This window comes from Staurois parvus, unplaced genomic scaffold, assembly GCF_062004578.1.
Source record: "Staurois parvus isolate SC_StPar_1 unplaced genomic scaffold, SC_StPar_1.0 ptg000137l, whole genome shotgun sequence".
Classification (NCBI taxonomy): Eukaryota; Metazoa; Chordata; class Amphibia; order Anura; family Ranidae; genus Staurois; species Staurois parvus.
Window position 1 is genome coordinate 9,542,771 of NW_028317933.1, and position 19,469 is coordinate 9,562,239.

Consider the following 19,469-nt stretch of genomic DNA (forward strand, 5'->3'; position numbering starts at 1 on the left):
CATCCAAAAATTAGAATCCATCAATTGGAAATGTTAGTGGTTGCTCTGGGTTTCTTCACATTGCACATGATCACCGCATTTGCACTGCCTTATTGAATAAGCCTTATAGACTTCTACCATGTTGATGGATATTAACTCAAACTCTCTGCCCCTCAGTGCCTGGCCCTATCCCTCTGGAGTCCATACAGGGAGGACCTTTTGAGGAGAAGATTTATCTTCAGTGGAAAGCTCCAAATGAAACAAATGGAGTTATCTCGATGTACGAGGTATCAGGCGACAACAATCCAGCACATACCACATCAACCATCTCCAACTTCCCTATAAATATATACATTTATTTATTTTAATAATCAGTATTCCAACAAGACTCAGCTTGGTCCATAGTTGCCAATATTCCTACAAAAGTTGAGAGGGCACTTTACTGTAATTGGAAGAAATGCCAGTGGGCTTCATATGTGCATGCTGTGGCAACTTGTGTGCTCCCCATTCTGTAGGACGTGGGAGATGCAGGATAATTTGCCAAACTGGGGATTGCCCTGTAGTAAGGGGGACTCTTGGCAACTGTGGCTGGGTCACACACATTACGTTACCAATCAACCTCTGTGTCTCTTCCTCAGATCTCTTACAAGGCAGTAGGCTCTCTAGACCCCAGTGCAGATCTATCAAATCAGAAGGGCCGGATCTTCAAACTGCGCAATGAAACCCACCATCTGTTTGTAGGCCTATATCCTGGATCTACCTACTCTTTCACTATCAGAGCTAGCACCAGCAAAGGATTTGGACCACCTGTCACCACTCGCATTGCCACAAAAATAGCAGGTGACTATTGATTTAGTAACTACTAGTTGAAATGAAAAGCTGCTGAAGGGTTTATCTCATCTTGTTCTCAGGGATCACTAACAATGTATTTTTCTTGTTCAGAAACAAAGCAGTGCAGAGTGAAGTGATGATGTGCAAAGTGCAATGCCCAACAGCAACTGGATTTCACTTGTCTAAAGTGAAGGATAAATTGCTTTGTGTTACAGTACATTAAGTTGCTCTTTGCCTTTTTTAATAAGCCTGGAAGTGTTCTACATCTCAAGTGTTCTACAAGCTCAATGAAGGTGTACTTCCTGAAGCCTGTGTAGTTTTCTCTCTTCATATATCTTTAGTTGCTTTTAAATTTCCAAAGTGGTTTAATTGGACTGGTTACCGAGAAACATCTCAGGACTTTTCTTACACCAGGCTTTCTGTATGAGGCAAAGAAGCAAAATCCAGTGTGTATTGGCATTCTCCTGGTTTTCAAGCTAGAGTTCATAGATGACTAAATTACTAACAAAAGAAATTGAGATGGATTGGTGTCCTACAGCAACACCTGGACAAAATATCCTGAGCAAATAGGATGTGCTTGTATGTGTCACAAGGATTATTTTTCAATATTGACTGAACTGTATCTCAGTAATATTTTAATAAGTCTATATACCTGTCTTAACTATGTGCATGTTAAATGAACTATAGTCATTGTTAGTGGTCCCAGTCATTGTCTAGGAGAACCTGTTTTATGGAACATCACTCTACCTTTATGTCATTTATATTTTGAACTGTTTGTGTACTTGTTGAGACTTTTCTCATTTTCCAAGCCTACCGTTATTTTCTATAATAAAAAACTACATTTTCTCTTATTTCACAGCGCCTTCCTTGACTGACTCGGAAGCTGAGCTTCCTTTGAATGAAACTGAAACTACAATAACTGTTTGGTTGAAACCGGCACAGTCTCGGGGGGCTCCTGTAAGGTAAAGATTCAAACTCTCTGACACTATCTTTCCATTGAGTGGCCCAAGGGAAGACTAGGAAATAAACCTTATAGAAGTTTAGAGTGGAGCCTCTAAAAAAATCTAGTGCTTAATTCTTCACCTTTTCCTTGAAGCTGATTTTCCATTTCTTGAAGCAAAGGCACATAGTCTTTGGTGCCCAGTTAGGGTCACCTCCTTTGCACACACCACTTTTTTGTTTTATTGGTCTTAACCTAAAGTTGCCACATTTTGGGGACAAATTCAAGTTTTGTGGTTGTTTTTTTTTGTGCTGAGTCTACCTTAACCTGTCTTAGCATATTTAACAATTTGTACTGATATTAATGATAAGGCAGGCATCTTCAAACTTACTATACAAAGGGCCAGTTTATTGTCCTTCAAACTTCAGGGCTGGACTATACCCAGTGCGAGTAGAAAATGCCCTGGCATCAATGGGAATAAATAGTGTCCCATTGTTGGCGTCAATGGGAGGAATAGTGCCCCATTGTTGTTATCAGTGGGAGCAATAATGTCCCATAATTGGCGTCAGTGGAAGGAATAGTGCCTCAAGGGCCAAATAAAGGCAAGCAAAGGACCACATCTGGCCCCCAGGCCTCAGTTTGGAGACCATTGATATAAGGGATTGATTTCTGAGTTCTAGGGCATTTACATATATCAGTAGTCCATGTGTACCAGGCTCTTTGCAGTCTGGAAAGGGACCTTGCAGCAGCGCAGATTATGTCAGTCATCATGTGAAGGTACTGCATAAGACTGGTTGTAGAGAGGATATTTACTGGCAGAAGACATTTATGCTGGTCAGACACGGATTGAATATGAGCCATGCAAGGCCCTGTTGGTATCACCCAGCTCAATAAACTTCAAATTGGAAATCGAATGAGCAGGGCAGAAAGTTCTCAAAGAAAAAAGCAGTGACTACAGCCAATCAGATGCAGTAACTGTTCCTATGGCACAAACGGGGAAGGGGAGATACCTCCATCCATGGTGTTTATCCTAGATGCCAAAATCTATTGATTTCTTTTGTTTTGCCTGTGGAGCTGAGCAAGAGTAATTTTATTGTGTAAGTCTTCCTTTTCAGTTCACCATTCTGCAAAGCAGTGGTGCCAACCAGCAGTAAAGGCCACAACAGGAGAACGCAGCACACAGATGCTTTGCCAACATACTATATACGTAACACAGCCATTTAGGAACAATAGAGAAAGGACTTAGTTTCAGATACAGGAATTGTGTGATAAAGATATTCAGATTCTCACTTAAATGTTCTGTGAATATATGAAGAACACTATTTTTGGCTCCAGAAACACAATTCTCAAAATCACATTATGACTAAAGGCTGAGTGCTCCAGAGGTTACTATGGTTCTCTTATGCATATTTGTCTGGATTTAATAAACCACTGAAGAGCAGTAATTAGACTTGCAGTGTCCTTCCTTCCATTGTTACTGTATGAGTCAGGCTGGAAACGGGCTGGACCAGCACTCAGTTGGCTCTTTTATGCGCGTGGAACTTAGGAGGCTGTTATTGATATTGCTACAAAAAGCTATTAGGAGCTGACAAGCTGTGAATGTACCCAAATAGTATAGGCTGTCACTTTGCAGTCATTGCCATGTGTTTTAAAGAGGATCTGTCAGTTTTAGAACACCTTATTAATCACTTACATAAAGGTTTTTGTACATTTTCTAAGATTTTTGTACATTTTATAATATACTTTAGTTGCAAAATATATTATTTTCAAAGTTACTTATTTCCTATTATTTTCTCCTCTCTTACCAAATCCACTTCCTCTATTCCTACTTTGCCTAACAACACTTAATTTAGGAAGTATGGAAAAGTATGAGCAATAATTGAAAGAGAACCTGCCAGCCCAATTGTTTTACAGAAGCCATAAAAGCCATGTTCTTGAACCCCTGTGCTCTTGTCTTCACTTTCTTCCCAAATATGTAATTTCCTATACTTTTTGGCGGAGCCAAAGCCTTTAGAGCCCCACTCTGCCCACACATATGCACATTGAATGTGTTTTGAATCACATCCACTTCACATGACATGTGAAAGAACATTGATTTCTAATGTGCCTGTTCATATATGTCTGGTGCAGCTGTAGTGCGGATTCTTGCAAATTGAAAAAGTGTTCTGTCAGTTTTTTGAGCAGTGCGATCCGGCTCAGGTGCAAATTCAGGCCCATTAACTTCTATGGGAATACTTCTGCATCGCTCATGTCATTCAGTTGTGAATAGGATAAAATCCTGACCTGATCCTGGTGTAAACCTGACCTGAAACGCTGAACATCTACTTTGTCAATTAGCTGTGAAAAAAGAGCTTCAATTTGCACAGCACATATGTGAATCCACACTAACCAACACTCTATTCAATCAAAGTGCCCTTGTTGTCCACAGAAGTCTTCTCAATGAGCTAGGGATGGTGGGCAACAAAGCTTAGATCTAAGTGTGGACCTTAACCCATAAGTTAAGGAGGTTCAGCCCTTAGCAGCACATTGATACCATTGTTAAAGCTGACGTTCAGCTAAAAAACTTTTTTTTCTCTACATCTTTAGTTACAAAACTTACCTGTAATGAAGTATGTCCTGCAATGTTTGCAATGTTCAGGTTGCTGGATTCTGTAGAAATCTTCACGGCAGGACTTCCCTGTTTTCTTCCTGCTGCTGAAGTTCCAGCGTTGTGGAGGTCCACAGCTTTTGGTTTCTGGACACTGAAGAAAATCCCCTCCTGCCCTTTTGTCCATTAAGACAATCTGTGAATAATGGAAGAGCCTGATCAGTTACAGTACATGATTCTCTCCCCCATTGACAGATCGTGTTATAGGCAGTGTAATCAGTGAAATAACTTCTCTCAGTAGAGGAGAGGGCAGGAGGGGGCGTGTCCCCATTGGATTATTTTTGGTACAGCTGAGCCTGGGAAAACTGAAGCTTTTAACCAATAGAGTGCCAGACGTTCAGCAGCAGGAAGAGGACAGGGCAGCCCTGTTGTGAAGATTTCTACAGAATCCAGCAGCCTGCCCATACTCCATTACAGGTAAGTTATGTAACTAACGCTAAAGAGAAAAAAATGTTTTTTAGCTAAACTTCAGCTTCACAGAGATGCACAGTCAACAAAAGCAAAAGGAGACACTTCAATATAACTGCTTTGGGTTAAAAAATGTCTTGCAGGTATGTTTTAAAGTTTCTAGCAGGCTGGAGGCAGCTAGTATGAAAGAGTGTTGAATACTTTAGGTATTTTCACATTCTGTATTCTTTCAATAAAATCTTTACACAACTCACCGTTCATGCTACTAGACGGCTACCACCAAATGTAGATATATAATTTTCAGCGGGGGTACCCTGAGACATGATAATAATTTCAGAGGTTACCATTCCCATATTGTAATTCCTAAATCTATGAAGTTCAGACTAGAAAAATAAACAAGCAGAGGTTACCTTCAGTGAGAACCACATGTCAAAAACATCAGTGTATCCAGATACATTAGTAGCTGAAGTTTTATGCAAAGCTCAACATTTTCTGTGACATTGCCCTATCCTGATTCCAAAACCCCTTATTGGTCATCAAGGTTGTCCATGACTTTTGAGGACAAACAGGAAAGGCCTTGTTTTTATTTTCTTTAAAGTTCTGCCAAATAAATATGTATTGTATATTGTATTGTACTGCCTATTCTTCTCGTACTTCCCATTAACTTTATTGTTCTTTTCTCTTTTTGGTCCGGTAGTGTCTACCAACTGGTAGTAAAGGAGGAACGGTCACAAAGATCTGGACGGGCAGCCGATGCCAGTGGTTGTTTTCCTGTGCCCGTGAGTTATCGAAATGCTTCAGTCATGGAATCCCCCCATTATTTTGCCGCAGAACTGAAACCTACACAGCTAGCAGCCACTCAGCCCTTTACTGTAGGAGACAACAGGACCTACAATGGCTACTGGAACCCACCTCTATCACCTGTGAAAAGCTACAGTATATACTTCCAGGCCCTGAGCTCTGCCAATGGGGTATGTGCATGATGAACAATTCAAATTATGTTCTATAAGGCCTTCCAAGGTGCAGTATTGAAGCCAGTGCATTATCCCATAGAAACCAGGACCAGAGGGGGCAATCTATAGGTGGAGGTGGCTATTGTGGCCATCTGTACATTAAACTTAGATTGCGGTGACATCATCTGCCTATCTTTCTCTTCATAGTTCTGTTTGATAAAATTCAAGCAGTGAAATATGAAGTCTGACCTGGCTGCTATGGGAAACTGCACTTTCACATGGCGTTCTTCTAATGATATGAGGTTAACTACCTTTAATTTAAGTGGAAATCCAGGCAAACACCTAAGTACCCAGTTTAAAGCCTTACTACAGATTTTGTTTGTACAAGAATCATAGACAGAAGCTCTACTTATTTCTTGTCCTGATAGGAAATGAGGGAAAATATCCCAAATAAAGACACAGACAGCAATAAAAACCTGAGGGAGGCTCTTCCCGACTCTATTGAGAACAGCAAGATGCCCTGGAGCAGCACAAGTGGCTAGCACTCCTGCCTTGTAGCTCTACGGTTGTTAGTTCAAGTCCTGTGCACCACAATGACTGCATTGAGTTTGTATGTTCTTGTGTTGGTTCTCTCCAAAGACATGCCGGTAGGTTAACTGGCCCTAGCATGTGAGGTATGGACCTAAAGATGCAAGCTCTTGTGGGCAGGGACTGATGTGAATGTACAACGTACAACGTGCCTAAATTGTGGGTGCTACATAAAGACATATACAAATAATATGCTTGGAGTTGTGGTCTAAATTCATATGTTTACTCTTCTCTAGACAAGGGGTTTGTCATTTGGTTTAGTCACTCTTCTGCTTTACACAACTCTGCCATACTCCCTGGCCAAGAAGATCATTCTGCTACTTCCTCTCCCGGCTTCACTACTTCCTGTTTCAGGGTCACTACTTTCTGGTTCAACCTTAGGGCCCCGTTCTCCTGTCATGCTGTAATGCACAAATCGAAATTATATTGTTCTCCTATGGTACCCATTCACATCAGTACAGCATGGTGCAGTGCCATTTTTTAAAAGGTGAAGGTATTTCTTTTGTTGCATTTGTGCCTCCATAGACTGCAATGGGAGGATGCATTTTTGCCGCAATTTTTATGTGTTTTTGAAAGGGTCATGCCTTGCCCTCCAGAGGATTTACCCCCCCCCCCCTGAAGAGGACACTTTTTGCGTTACAGTGCTGCGTTACTTTAACTGACAATTGCGCGGTCATGCAACACTGCACCCAAAATAAATGTACGTCCTTTTCTTCCCACAAATAGAGCTTTATTTTGGTGGTATTTGATCCCCTGTGCAGTTTTTATTTTTTTGCGCTATAAAAAAAAAGATTGACACGCATGAGAAAAAAACTATATTTTTAACTTTTTGCTATTAAACATGTCCAGCAAAAAAATTTAAAAAAATCAAATTTCGTCATAAATTTAGGCCAAAATGTATTCTGCTACATGTCTTTGCTAAAAAACTTTTTACTTTTTACTAGTAATGGCGGTGATCAACGACTTATAGCGGGACTGCAGAGGGCATTCTGACACGGGGGGGAACTGACTTGGTGTCACTGACATCCCCAGTGACACCAATACAGTGATCAGTGCTAATAAAAAGCACTGATCCTGTACTAATGGCACTGGGCAAGAAGGTTTTAACTTGTGGGGCGATCAAAGGGTTAACTGTGTGCTGTGTGCCATTCTACATAGTGTGCTGTGTTAGTGCTTCACTGTATGCACACTGCTTTGTATGGCTGTGCTATGCGGTGCCATGCAAAGCAGTGTGCTGGAGCTGACAGGGGAGAGAAGGAGAGAACTGTATTGTTTACAAACAGTTCTCCCCCCCCCATCGGAGATGCTCGGCAATCACCAGACGCCGGCAAGTAATCATCGGCTAGGACCCAGTGATTGACAGCCGAGGCTGCAAATGGCCTGCGCGGGTAGGGCCGCCATTCCCTACCCAGAACTGCAAAATCACATATATATATACGTGATTTTGCGAACCCATGGCGCCCTGTAGCAGTACTTCTGCTATAGGGTGGACCAGGGGCAGACTGACCCTTTGGAAACTCGGGCACTGCCCGAGGGCCCGGGGTCAGTAGGGGGCCACATGAGATGCCCCTGGTACCTTTTTCATAGGCTTTTTTGAGTTTGGGCAAGGACACAGGGGCCCCATAAGTTGTCAGTCCGCCCCTGGGGTGGACTGCAAGCGGTTAACAACCAGTCTCCTCTTCCTACAAACATAAAAACGCTCAAAGCACGAAAATGCTTTGAAAACATTAAAAAAGCCACATGATTATACAGCAGCACTAGTGTGAACCAAAACTTACAGCCTCCTGACTCACTTTCCTGCTCATTGAACAGAGAGGCTGATGATGCTGATTCTGTGTCCACCGAGCAGCCAGGAGGCGGGGAGGTGACACAGAAAGCCGCTTTGCTGAACCAGGAAATAAGTGTGTCACCCGCCTGAGTAAACATTACGGCAAGAGTGGCTGTACGAACATTAAAAGTGATTTAGATGGTAAAACGGTTTTTAAACTGTGTATTTAGTACCTTGCCTGGAGTTCTGCTTTAATGCGCAGGTCGTACCTAAGCAATCAATAGAAAAGAAAAAAAACAAATAATGATCCGATTATAGCTGTCATTTTAGATGCTGTGTGGAAATAAAATACAAACATCTCATTAGCTGTTGTGCATTGAAACACATTTTTGCACATTGTATGTTATTATTCTGCGTGCAGACAGTTTTCATTAGTATTGTGGAGCTGACATGTCACTCTTTGTTAAAGAGTAGCCAAAGCATAGTAGATATTATCAATGCACCCAGAATTTCTTTGTACATGTTACCCATATCTATCAGGTGGAGGGCATGGTGTCTCCTAGTATGTGTTATTCTGTCAGTGCATCATACGGGAAGTGCGATGTTACACTTATCAAAGACATGACAGCAGCCTACACCAACATAAGTCTTTGTAGTACCACTAATTGACGTAGATGTTGTTGCTGAATACAAGCTAATGAGGGACTGAAGCAAAATAACATAAGCTGTCTATGTGTCTGTACTTAGACTCATTAATGCTTCTATCAAAGATACACTCTGATAAAATTCCAACATTTATAAAAGACGCAAGGGACACAGCGAAAATCCTGTTTTGTTTTTTTTTTGTTTTTTTTTGTAACCTCCTGACAGCTCTGTGCTTGGTATAAACCTTGTAATTTCAGGACACTTAAGCCGGCCATACATGGGTCGAATTCTGAAAGAAGTTTCTTTCAAATATCATTTCTAAGAATTTTCATTCAAATTTCACACCATTAGTGGGCCACAGCTTAGGCTGATTTACGAGCGACCATCAAATTTGAGTGAAAAGCACGGTGGAAATTTTTAAAAAAAACTACCAAATTTCTAATCAATGATGGGAGAATAATAAATTATTATATGGTATTTATATAGCGCCAACAGTTCGCTCAGAACTTTACATTACAATGGGAGACAATACATGAGACAGTTCAATAACAATACAATGCAATACACAAGGGGTTCGAGGGCCCTGCTCCTTGGAGCTTACAATCTAGGAGAAATGAGTTTGAGCTGTGACCTGGAAAGAAAAGAAAATTCTTGGCCACGAAAATTCTTTTCAGTAACAACAAGGTAAAATTGAAGGCTTGGTTGGTCGAATTTTGAAATCAATGGTGGCATCATTGGATTACAAAATGCACAAAATTTATGATTTTCTAAAGAAAATTTGTTCGGAATTTGACCCATGTATGGCCTGCATAAGGTTGGCCATACATTATACAGTTGTCTTTAAAAAATGCTTTAGATTTACCAAAAACCATATAATATGAGGTCAAATCTAAACAACACTTCAATTGTATCCAAATAGGCAGACCCTTGCACTACATAGTTGAAGGTAAGTCTAAAGGAAATTGGGCAGAAATTAAACAGAAAATTGTATAGTGTATGTCCAGCCTAAGGCTAAAACTGGCCATACATGGGTCGAATTTTGAAATAATTTTCTTTCGAAAATCTTTTCTAAGAATTTTCATTGGAATTTCGCACCATTAGTGGGTTACAGAAATGGCCGATTTTCGTGTGACCATAGAATTTGAGTGGTTGGGCATGTTGGAAATTTTTTGAAAAATGAATTAATTTTGAATCAATGATGGGAGAATCGTGTGGGAAACATAAACAAAAAATAAATGAGCATGAGCTGTGACCTGGAAAGAAAAGAAAATTCTGTAGCAACGAGGTGAAATTGAAGGCTTGGTTGGTCGAATTTTGAAATCAGTGGTGGCACCATTGGATTACAAAACGCTCACAATTTCCAATTTTCTAAAGAAAATTAGTTCAGAATTTGTCCCATGTATGGCCTGCATAAGGCTAAAGCCGGCCATACATGGGTCAAATTCTGAAAGAATTTTCTTTAGAAAATATTTTCTAAGAATTTTCCTTTGAATTTCGCACCATTAGTGGGTCACAGAAATGGCCGATTTTCGTGTGACCATAGAATTTGAGCGATCGGGCATGTTGGAAATTTTTTGAAAAACAAATTAATTTTGAATAAATGATGGGAGAATCGTGTGGGAAACATAAACAAAAAATAAATGAGCATGAGCTGTGACCTGGAAAGAAAAGAAAATTCTTGGCCATTGGCAGCATAGCAGGTGACATCAGTGTTGGTGATATCAAATCCCCAACTTGAGTGGTCACTGTCACTTTTGTGGAATGAAAACAGTGAATAGTAGTATATTGGGAGCTCCAGACAGAGGTATCATCTTAAAGAAGAACTATCAGTAGAATTTGTATTTTACAGTTTTGCTCCCAGTGGGTTTATGTACATATAATACTTTGTCCCATGGTTTTAAGTGCTTTCTTACCCTAGTTATGGTACTGACCTACCCTCTCCCCACCTGCTGTGACCAATCCTACAACATCTTTAATGGAGACGGTTAATTCATAGATGCAGCTTGTTTCATCTGTGAGCAATTTTCAGAGACAAGCAATAGCAAGAGGAATGTAGAACCTGACACCCCAACTCCTGCATTCCTCTTGCTAGTGCTTGTCTTGGGAAAGTTTTCACAGCTGAGACAAGCTGCAGCTATGAATCAACCGTCTCCATTAAAGATGTTGTCAGATCAGCGTCAGGAGAAGAGGGGGCAGGTGGGTGCTCATAGCTAGGGTTAAAAAGCATTTAGAAACATGGGAAAAGGTTTTAACCACATGCCCTCCTGAGGATTTACCCCCTTCCTGACCAGGCCATTTTTTGCATTACGGCGCTGCGTTACTTTAACTGACAATTGCAATGCTGCACCCAAATGAAATGTATGTCCATTTTATTCCCAAAAATTGAGCTTTCTTTCAGTGGTATTTGATCGCTTATGCTTTTTTCATTTTTTTGCACTATAAAAAAAAAAACGACAATTTTCAGAAAAAAAACAATATTTTTTTACTTCTTGCTATTAAACATGTCCAGTAAAAATTTTTTTTAGAAATCTGATTTCCTTATAAATTTAGGCCAAAATGTATTCTGCTACAATGTATTCTGCTACATGTCTTTGCTAAAAAAAAAAAATCCCAATACGTGTAAATTAATTGGCTTACGTGAAAGTTATAGCGTCTACAAATGGTGGTATAGTTACTGGAATTTTTAAAAAATTTTTACTAGTAATAGCGGTGATCAACGACTTATAGCGGGACTGCAGCGGGCATTCTGACACTGGGGGGGGAATGACTTGTTGCCACCGACATCCCCAGTGACACCAATACAGTGCACAGCCATCCAAAGCAGTGTGCATGAGCTGACAAGGAGGAGAACTGTATTGTTTACATACAGTTCTCCTCCCCATTGGAAATGCTCGGCAATCACCAGGTGCCGGCGAGTAATCATCGGCCAGGACCCAGTGATTGAGAGCCGCGGCTGCCCCCTGCCCGCAGATGCAAAATCATATATATATATATATATGTGATTTTGCGCAACCATGCCGCACTGTAGCAGTATATCTGCTATAGGGCGGTTGGGAAGCAGTTAGGCATACTTTATCCCATAGTGGACAGAACTGTAAAATAAAGATTGTTATGGTAGATCTTCTTTAAGAAAAGAAGATGACAAATACATCCGGCCCTTGGGGGTGGCTAAATCATTTACTTGCACCCTTTGCAGCCTATGTCTACTGCTGACAGGTAATGTATAAGATAGTACAGTTCCTCCTCTATTACTGTCTTGTGGTTTTTCATACACAAGAAAGCCTTGTATGATAATATATGGAAAGGCCGGAAGCTGCTTGTAAGCAGAAGCAGCAGGCCCCATGCCCTTCTGTTGTCTACTTTTCTCAACAACTGTCTATCCTGCTCACCTTTACTTTTCTGCTTCTGTGAATGAGAAATTGGGAAGTGAAAATTGTCATGTTGTGGTGTGAAATTACAAGCACCAGGTAATTACTTGAAATGTAAGATCAAGTGAACAGTTCTTCCTTTTCCAAGAACATTTCTGTGTACTCAAAACATAATCCAGGCGCTCCATGATGCAGGGGCCGCCCGTTGCAAGAATAGCTTTTTCCAACACCGATAAAGCCAGCTAATGAGTTTGCGCTGATTGCCTTGTTTTCTTTGGTTTTACAGGAAACTAAAATCAGCTGCGTCCGTCTGGCCTCCAAAGGTGAGACTTTTTTTTTTATATATATAAGTAGAGGGATTGTGAAATGATGGCGTTCTAATAAATTATATACAGTACGTCTTGTGTGGGTTTGGGCGGAGACAAACTTAAAGGGGGTGTATAGTCCTTTAGATATGCATGTAAAAGAGAACAAATTTGTTGTAAACAAGGTAATCAATTAGCATAAATGTTTTAAAAAATCTTGTTTTTTTTAACTAGTTTGTAATTGTATATGTACATAGAACAGCCATATTTGCTCATTTTATACTCAGGCTCTACTCCCCCCTTTGCAGTTTTACACAACAGTTTTTTGTTCTTTTTCACAAGTCTTTGGGCCTGCTAACTTAACTAAGCGTATGCTAGCATATCAATGCCTTGAGGATGAGTAAAGCCTCTGACATAGAGTATGTCAGCTAAGTTGTGCCATGCCTAAAATAAATATGTAATTTTCTTTATGGTTTTTTAGGTCTATGTAAGAGTCCTTAGCATTTTTTAATGCACATATCATATACACTGACAGGCCAGTTTTATTGGGTACACCTTGCTAGTGCCAATAGAATATACCCCACATCATTACACCACCACCACCAGCCTGAACCTTTGATACATGGCAGGATGGATCCATGCTTTCATGTTGTTTACACCAAATTCTGACTCTACCATTTGAATGTCGCAGCAACCAGTCTACCCATTCTCCTCTAATCTCTGATATCAACAAGGCACTTTCGTCCACACAACTGCTGCTCACTAGATATTTTCTCTTTTTCAGACCATTTTCTGTATACCCTAGAGATGGTTGTGTAGCAGTTTTTTTACAAAACTCAGACCAGCTTATCTGACACCAACAACCATACCCCTTCTTCCCCATTCTGATGCTCGGTTTGAACTTCAGAAAGTTGTCTTCACCACATCTACATGCCTAAATGCATTGAGTTGCTGCCGTGATTGGCTGACTAGCAGTTTGTGTTACCAAGCAATTGAAAAGGTGACCTAATAAAGAGGCCGGGGAGTGTACTGTAGGTTTACAACATCATTATGTGTATAGGGCTATAGTTAAAAACGAATTCCAAGTATGGCATTTTTTACATAGTTACATTGGTCCAGCTTGGACCAATGTAACTATGCATATACTATAGCTGTGGGATCACTCTAGAAGCTGAAAATCACTGTAGTAGAAACTGTTCCTACAGTGATCTCCACTAGCTGATGCCCTGCAATATTGTGAACACAGGAGATCAGCATCTCAGCACAGGTGCCAATCAGAAATCACTTTGCATTTCCTCAATGAACGCAAAGTGTTTTTTGATTGAATGAGGTGGAGAGACCGGTGGTGATGTCACATCAACCTTGTCCAATCAGTGAATGCTTTGCATTTATGGAGAAATGCAAGGTATTCTATGAACGGCGCCTGTGCCAGGTAGGCAACCTTCTATGTTTAAAATGCAGCAGGGTAGCTGCACAGCACGAGACCCAGAAGCTGGTGGAGATCACCTTGAACATCAGGGTATGGTCAGCTAGAGAGGTTTTTAGATTGTGATCATGCAAAGTGAGTTTAACCTATAGCTCTACAATAGACAACGCCTATGCTCCTGAGTCCCTACTGAATTGTGGAGCTCTGGCTCTGGTAGTGCAGGCAGCATGTCAGACCTCTGCACGATTTCCACATAAAGAACAAGGGTCTTTTTCAACAGCATTCTCACAGCAAACCTGGAATGCACCTGGAATATATTTAACTGATTTAAACTGAAATTTTTGTTGGGCTTTAAATAAATAAATCCCAACTGACCTCCCTTCCCGCACTCACTAAATCCCCTTTTACTTAGATCAATGGTCACCCAGTAAAGGAACTGTGACCTATGTTGGGCTACACTCAAGTTCTGTTATTAGCTGATGGCACTGGATAGCAGCATACGCATGGGTTATTCTCTAATGACCCTAACAGAGAAGCTATTGCCCCTTCGAAAGGAAGCCTGTTGCACAGAATATGACACTGCTACTTTCATCTTTGGTGCAAAATTTCTAATGAGTGCTTCACGTCTGAAGGGATGCTGAGGATACAGTTAAGGGAATTTTTCAGAACTGGAGAAGCCAAAATTTGAAGGATCTGTGCATGGCAACCAATCTGATTTAATTTTTACAGCCTGAAGATACAATTGGTAGAGATTACTGCAGTACCAGGGCTTATCATGTGATTATAATAAAAACAAAACCTTCCACAGACCTCAAATTTTGTAAGATTTTTGCAAATGCATAGCCTGCCTTGTCTCAATTTCTACCAAAATGAACCACTTACAAATCTGAAATAACAAGCCTTGCTAAAAAAGTCTTTGTAATTTAAATAGTTGACCTGGAAAGATCTTTTTTCCTCAACAAAGCTGAAGCTGCACTTTGAAAATTGATGTTGAAGATCGTATATGTGATATATGCCTTATAGAAGCTTCTTAACAATAAACAAACCAAACGTGTTGGATGACAGTAGTGACCTTTAACAGCCTATAAAGAGCTTAATGTCAGTTTTTTAAATCATCTCAAGATTGTGATTTATTCCATATAGGCCAGGCAGTTTAAACCGTATAAAGTTGTTCTTTTCTGACAAAGAATTTTTTTTTTTTAGATGTGAGTCCAAGGAAATTTTGCAACCAAAGCTGAACTTTGTTTAAGACACTCACAGGGGTGGACTGACAACTCATGGGGCCCCCAGGCAATAGGGGATCATGGGGCCTATGAAAAAGCCTATGAAAAATGTACCAGGGGCATCTCATGGGGCCCCCTGGCAGTGCCCGACTTTCCAAATGGTCAGTCCGCCCCTGGACACTTATGGATCAGCACCTAGGTTGGGTGCTGCTGTAATGCAAGAGAACAGTAGGGGGGTTGTTGGGAGGTGTCAGAAGACTCCTGTTAACCCAAGTGAGACCAGGGCTCATTAAATTTTTCTAAAACCTTCTATGGCCCAACAGTAAAAAAAAATTGTGATGTTTGTTAGTGAGTAGGGGATAGAAAACTATGGATATATATATATATATATAAAGGGCTTTGAAATGTGCTAGGGGCTTTTGATGAAGATGAAGCTGGGGGTTGGAAGGCCCTGGATGGGGCTGTTTCTCACTGTAGGGAGATGGGGGTTCTAGAGGGGGTTGGGGAACTCTGCAGCAGACTTGGTGGCCATGTGAGGGATGAGTGTTCTGGAGAGGGAGTAACTGTGCTGGGCAGGATCTCTGAAGGGGGCTGGAGGTCTCTCCAGGAGGCTGGGAACTTTGTGAGAGCACTGTGGGAAACTGGTGACCACTTTGGGGGATAAGGGCACTCTCAAAAACTGTAGGGGGGGGCTGGAGGCTCTGCAGCAGGATGGGGTAAAATGGGAGTCTGGGCAGCACTGTGGGAGGTTGTGAGGGACTGTGAGGACTCTCATGGAGCCTGGGGGTACTGTGGGTTGTTGAGGGGCACTGCTTGCCACTATGGGATATTAGAGGTCACTATGGGATGTTGTGGGGCACTATGGGAGTTGGGGGGCACTCTCGGAGGTTAGGAGATCTGCAGCTGGCTTGATACTCTCAGGAGGCTGGGGCACAGTAGGTGCTGAATGCAGAAGATACTGTATTCCACTCCCTCCCCCCCTACCCACTTCAGATCTGCTATCAGTACGTGCACCCATTGAAGTGTAAAATGCCTTCCTCTCCCTGGTCATGGCAGGTCTGATGTTATTCTGCATCAATAGAAACATTGGTACACAATGCATCCTCATATTTTCTAATGAAACTGTGCCAGATGTTGAAATGCTCAGCTTTTTGGCACAGTGTGACCACTGTCACTTTACAGCCCTGGCAACAGGGAGGGAACCCTGCAGCTATCCTTGTGTGGTGCAGAAGAGTTTGCAACCCAACAGTGGGCCAGGGCCCAGTGCTTAAGAACCACAGGTCTGCACTGTTGAAAAGTAGTTCCACAAATAAAAATGTGCCCGTGCTGCCTCCAATTGCACATTCTAGCATTACATTTTTTTTAAAATAATGACAAAATGAGCAGAGTTTTTATTCAAGTGGACTAGGACATAATGTTGTCGAAAAGTAGCCCAGAAACCAGCAGGTGGTTCTGCTCCTAATGAATGAGCAGCAGCTTTCAGATTGTGGGGTATACTTTTAGGTATTTCAGGAATGCCTTTAGCCCTGGCCCTTTCTAAATGTATCCATCACACTGTGAGGGATTCTGTTAAATGCCCATCAACAGGTCACTGTTTCCCTCTTCAATTCTTACTATGTTTTCCTCTCCCGCATGCTTGCCAATGGGATCATTCCCTTTTGCTTCTTAGCGGTTACCACCGATTATCTTCCCATCACCCGAAATCCCCCAAGCCAGCTATTCACAGGTGACTATGCGTCCTTCTGTGACAACTATTACTCTTCCTAATTGGCCCACATGGACCATGCAGCCATTTGTTATTCCCAATTGTATTTTCAGATGAAACACTTTAACCTCTTCACTGCCAGAGACAGTTTTGTATGCCTACAAGAGCATTTAAGGCCTTTTTTGTAAAGTAAACTAAGGCATGACCTCCCCTTTCTTTCTCTTAAAGGGGCCTCCACACAGAATACCAACACGGTGGAGCCGGAGAAGCCAGCTGACAGTACGGTGCAGACTGCCGGGGTGATTGCAGGGATGCTGATGTTCATAATTATACTGCTTGGAGCCATGATGACCATCAAAAGAAGGTTAGCATGTGATTGATAGGTTAAAATTTTATTCAGATTGTGGTATATCTCTGGCAGAGAAGAGGTTACAACTCATTTACAGGGGAAGTCAAAAAGTTCATAGAGTGACATGGAAGCAATGAAGCAAAACAAATTATATGAGCCTGTTTTTTTCATCATGGTCTCCTTGGACTTGATTGCATTTGTCACAGATGGCACCAAGGCTCAAGGTACAGGTTCCATTTGTAAAGAATTGTTCCTCTCTGTTCTCAAAATATGTGTTGACAGAAAAAAAAATCACTTCATTGTCAACAAAAAATTTATTTTTCTCAAAGCTTCTGTCAGATGTTTCTGCTATATTGGCCCAAGGGTTTGGTCTAAGGGTTCAGTCTAATTTACTTACATTTATACAGTATACTGAGTACTCATTGTACCTATAATGAATTCATTCTATCAGAAGCCTATAACCTAAACACTGTCCATTAGCCATGACATTTGGAAACAACCTGACAAATGTCGACCCATAAAATATGAGGCAAAGGTCACAAGTTGCTACAAATGATTCTATGAACTTAATGATCACTCCTCATCATTCAATCAAGTTCTCTAAAATCCAACTCCCCTTTCTGATATATTTGACATTAATATCTATGACAGACATTTAATGAACTTTGTAAAGTAAAAGTCAAAACTTTTTTTTTAGTTTTGGATAGAGTGGTAAAGTGTTTGATCCTGTCTTAGGTTACTTACTTCCCATTTGTGGGATTCCACTCACTTTCACCCTAGTGACACCCAAGTCCAATGAAAGTTCCAAACAAAAGGTCCAAGAATCCAAATTCTTTTAATGTTGGTAGCAACTCACAATAATATAAAACAGCCATCCTGTTTCGGGGGGCACAAAAATCTCCTGCTGTATTACTGTTTTGCTGATACAGTGATTCCTTGTAACTTCTGTACAACTAAGAAATAGTTCAGGTGATTATGCAATTTCTTAGTCCTACCACTTATGGCTGCCATAGACGGGTCAAAATTTGACCGGTTCAGCAGGAACTGGATGAATTTTGATCAATCTATGGGCAAGCTGGTTGTACGGAAGTCGATCTATCCCACTTTCAGATTACAATAGCGCAACAGGCGGATTCCCCCATCAACACTGTTGTGAACTAATACCAGCCCCTTACTGCCCAGCGCTGGTGTCCCTTTAATTGGGTCTGTACACTTAAGGGGTGGGAAGCATCAGCAATCATGTGACCACTGTGATTGGCTGTCACTGTAGTCACACATTTGGAAGCTGGTGCCACTGGCTACCAATTAATAAAGGGTAACAAGTGCTGTCTTTGACAGCTTGGTCTCTATGCTGGGAGTGTGAATTGAGCAGCTGCGAATTGAGTAGCCTATATAGCTCACCTTTTTGCCACTGCACATATGTGTTACATGGGCAGCAGCCAAGCAAAAATCTGGAATCTTGGACACTTTCTTTGGCACTTTCATTAGGCATTGTACATATGGATCTTCAACTTTGGCTTCCCTTTTTAATGGGTGTTCCATTGTGTGGAGAGCTCATGAGCTCATGAGAGTCACTGTGCCCTGATATAATCTGAGTTACTGAAAATTCAAATCCAGCACCTTTTACTCACTTGTTTGGGACCCAGGGTATGGTTTTTAGCTGAACTTCCTCTTTCCCTTCTCTGGGATACATTTTTTTCTTATACTTTTGTGGACAATTCACTGTCACAGGCTGCACATTGGTTTTCCATTGGAATATGAAAGATGTAGCCCAGAGAGAGGACACAGAAGGATCACAGCAATGCGTTGGACAGTGAGGAAAAATCTTGATACAAAATCGTAAGTTTCTCTATTCTATCCAAAATAAAAACTAGGCAGATTCCTTTCTATAGTATATATTACCAAGAGAGCTGTTTGGAAAACATTCTATAAAGACAGTTGTGTCTACATCTCTTGTAACAAACAAATGTTAAGAGTTAATTACTAGATACTTTAAAGTGGTTGTAAACCTCAGACATGAAATATGAACAAAGCATATCGCTCTAGAGTGTGTATTTGTCTCAATCCAGAGCACAAAGTGTAATTTCTGTCTGCTGCTTCATTCCTCTGCTATCAGCATGAATCACTTCTGATAAGTTTTCCTAACACCTAAAGAAAAATGGTGACAGGGGAGGGACCTCCAGCTGATTGACAGCATCAGCTCTGTTCCTGTGTGCTGTGTGGAGGGGGGTGTCTTTTCCCTCCAATCAGAATTCTCCTCACTGATGTAACTTCAGCTTTCTGCCCCCTGCTTTTCAGAGCACAGAATCCTACGTAAATATTGCACATTAACCA

At 41.1% G+C, this 19,469-nt stretch overlaps 1 protein-coding gene across 11 annotated transcripts in view; it reads left to right on the forward strand.

The window, feature by feature from the left end:
- Positions 1-19,469, forward strand: part of PTPRT (protein tyrosine phosphatase receptor type T) — a 560,113-nt gene that overhangs the window by 395,857 nt on the left and 144,787 nt on the right. For 6 of the 11 annotated variants that reach the window (XM_089673313.1, XM_089673317.1, XM_089673311.1 and 3 more), the window contains exons 9-15: positions 157-266; positions 618-819; positions 1,670-1,772; positions 5,503-5,776; positions 12,414-12,450; positions 16,751-16,807; positions 17,015-17,150. In XM_089673313.1, the coding sequence (XP_089529439.1) occupies positions 157-266; positions 618-819; positions 1,670-1,772; positions 5,503-5,776; positions 12,414-12,450; positions 16,751-16,807; positions 17,015-17,150 (919 nt within the window). The remainder of the gene's footprint in view (positions 1-156; positions 267-617; positions 820-1,669; positions 1,773-5,502; positions 5,777-12,413; positions 12,451-16,750; positions 16,808-17,014; positions 17,151-19,469) is intronic. The other 5 variants (XM_089673316.1, XM_089673318.1, XM_089673321.1 and 2 more) reach the window with 2 other exon arrangements.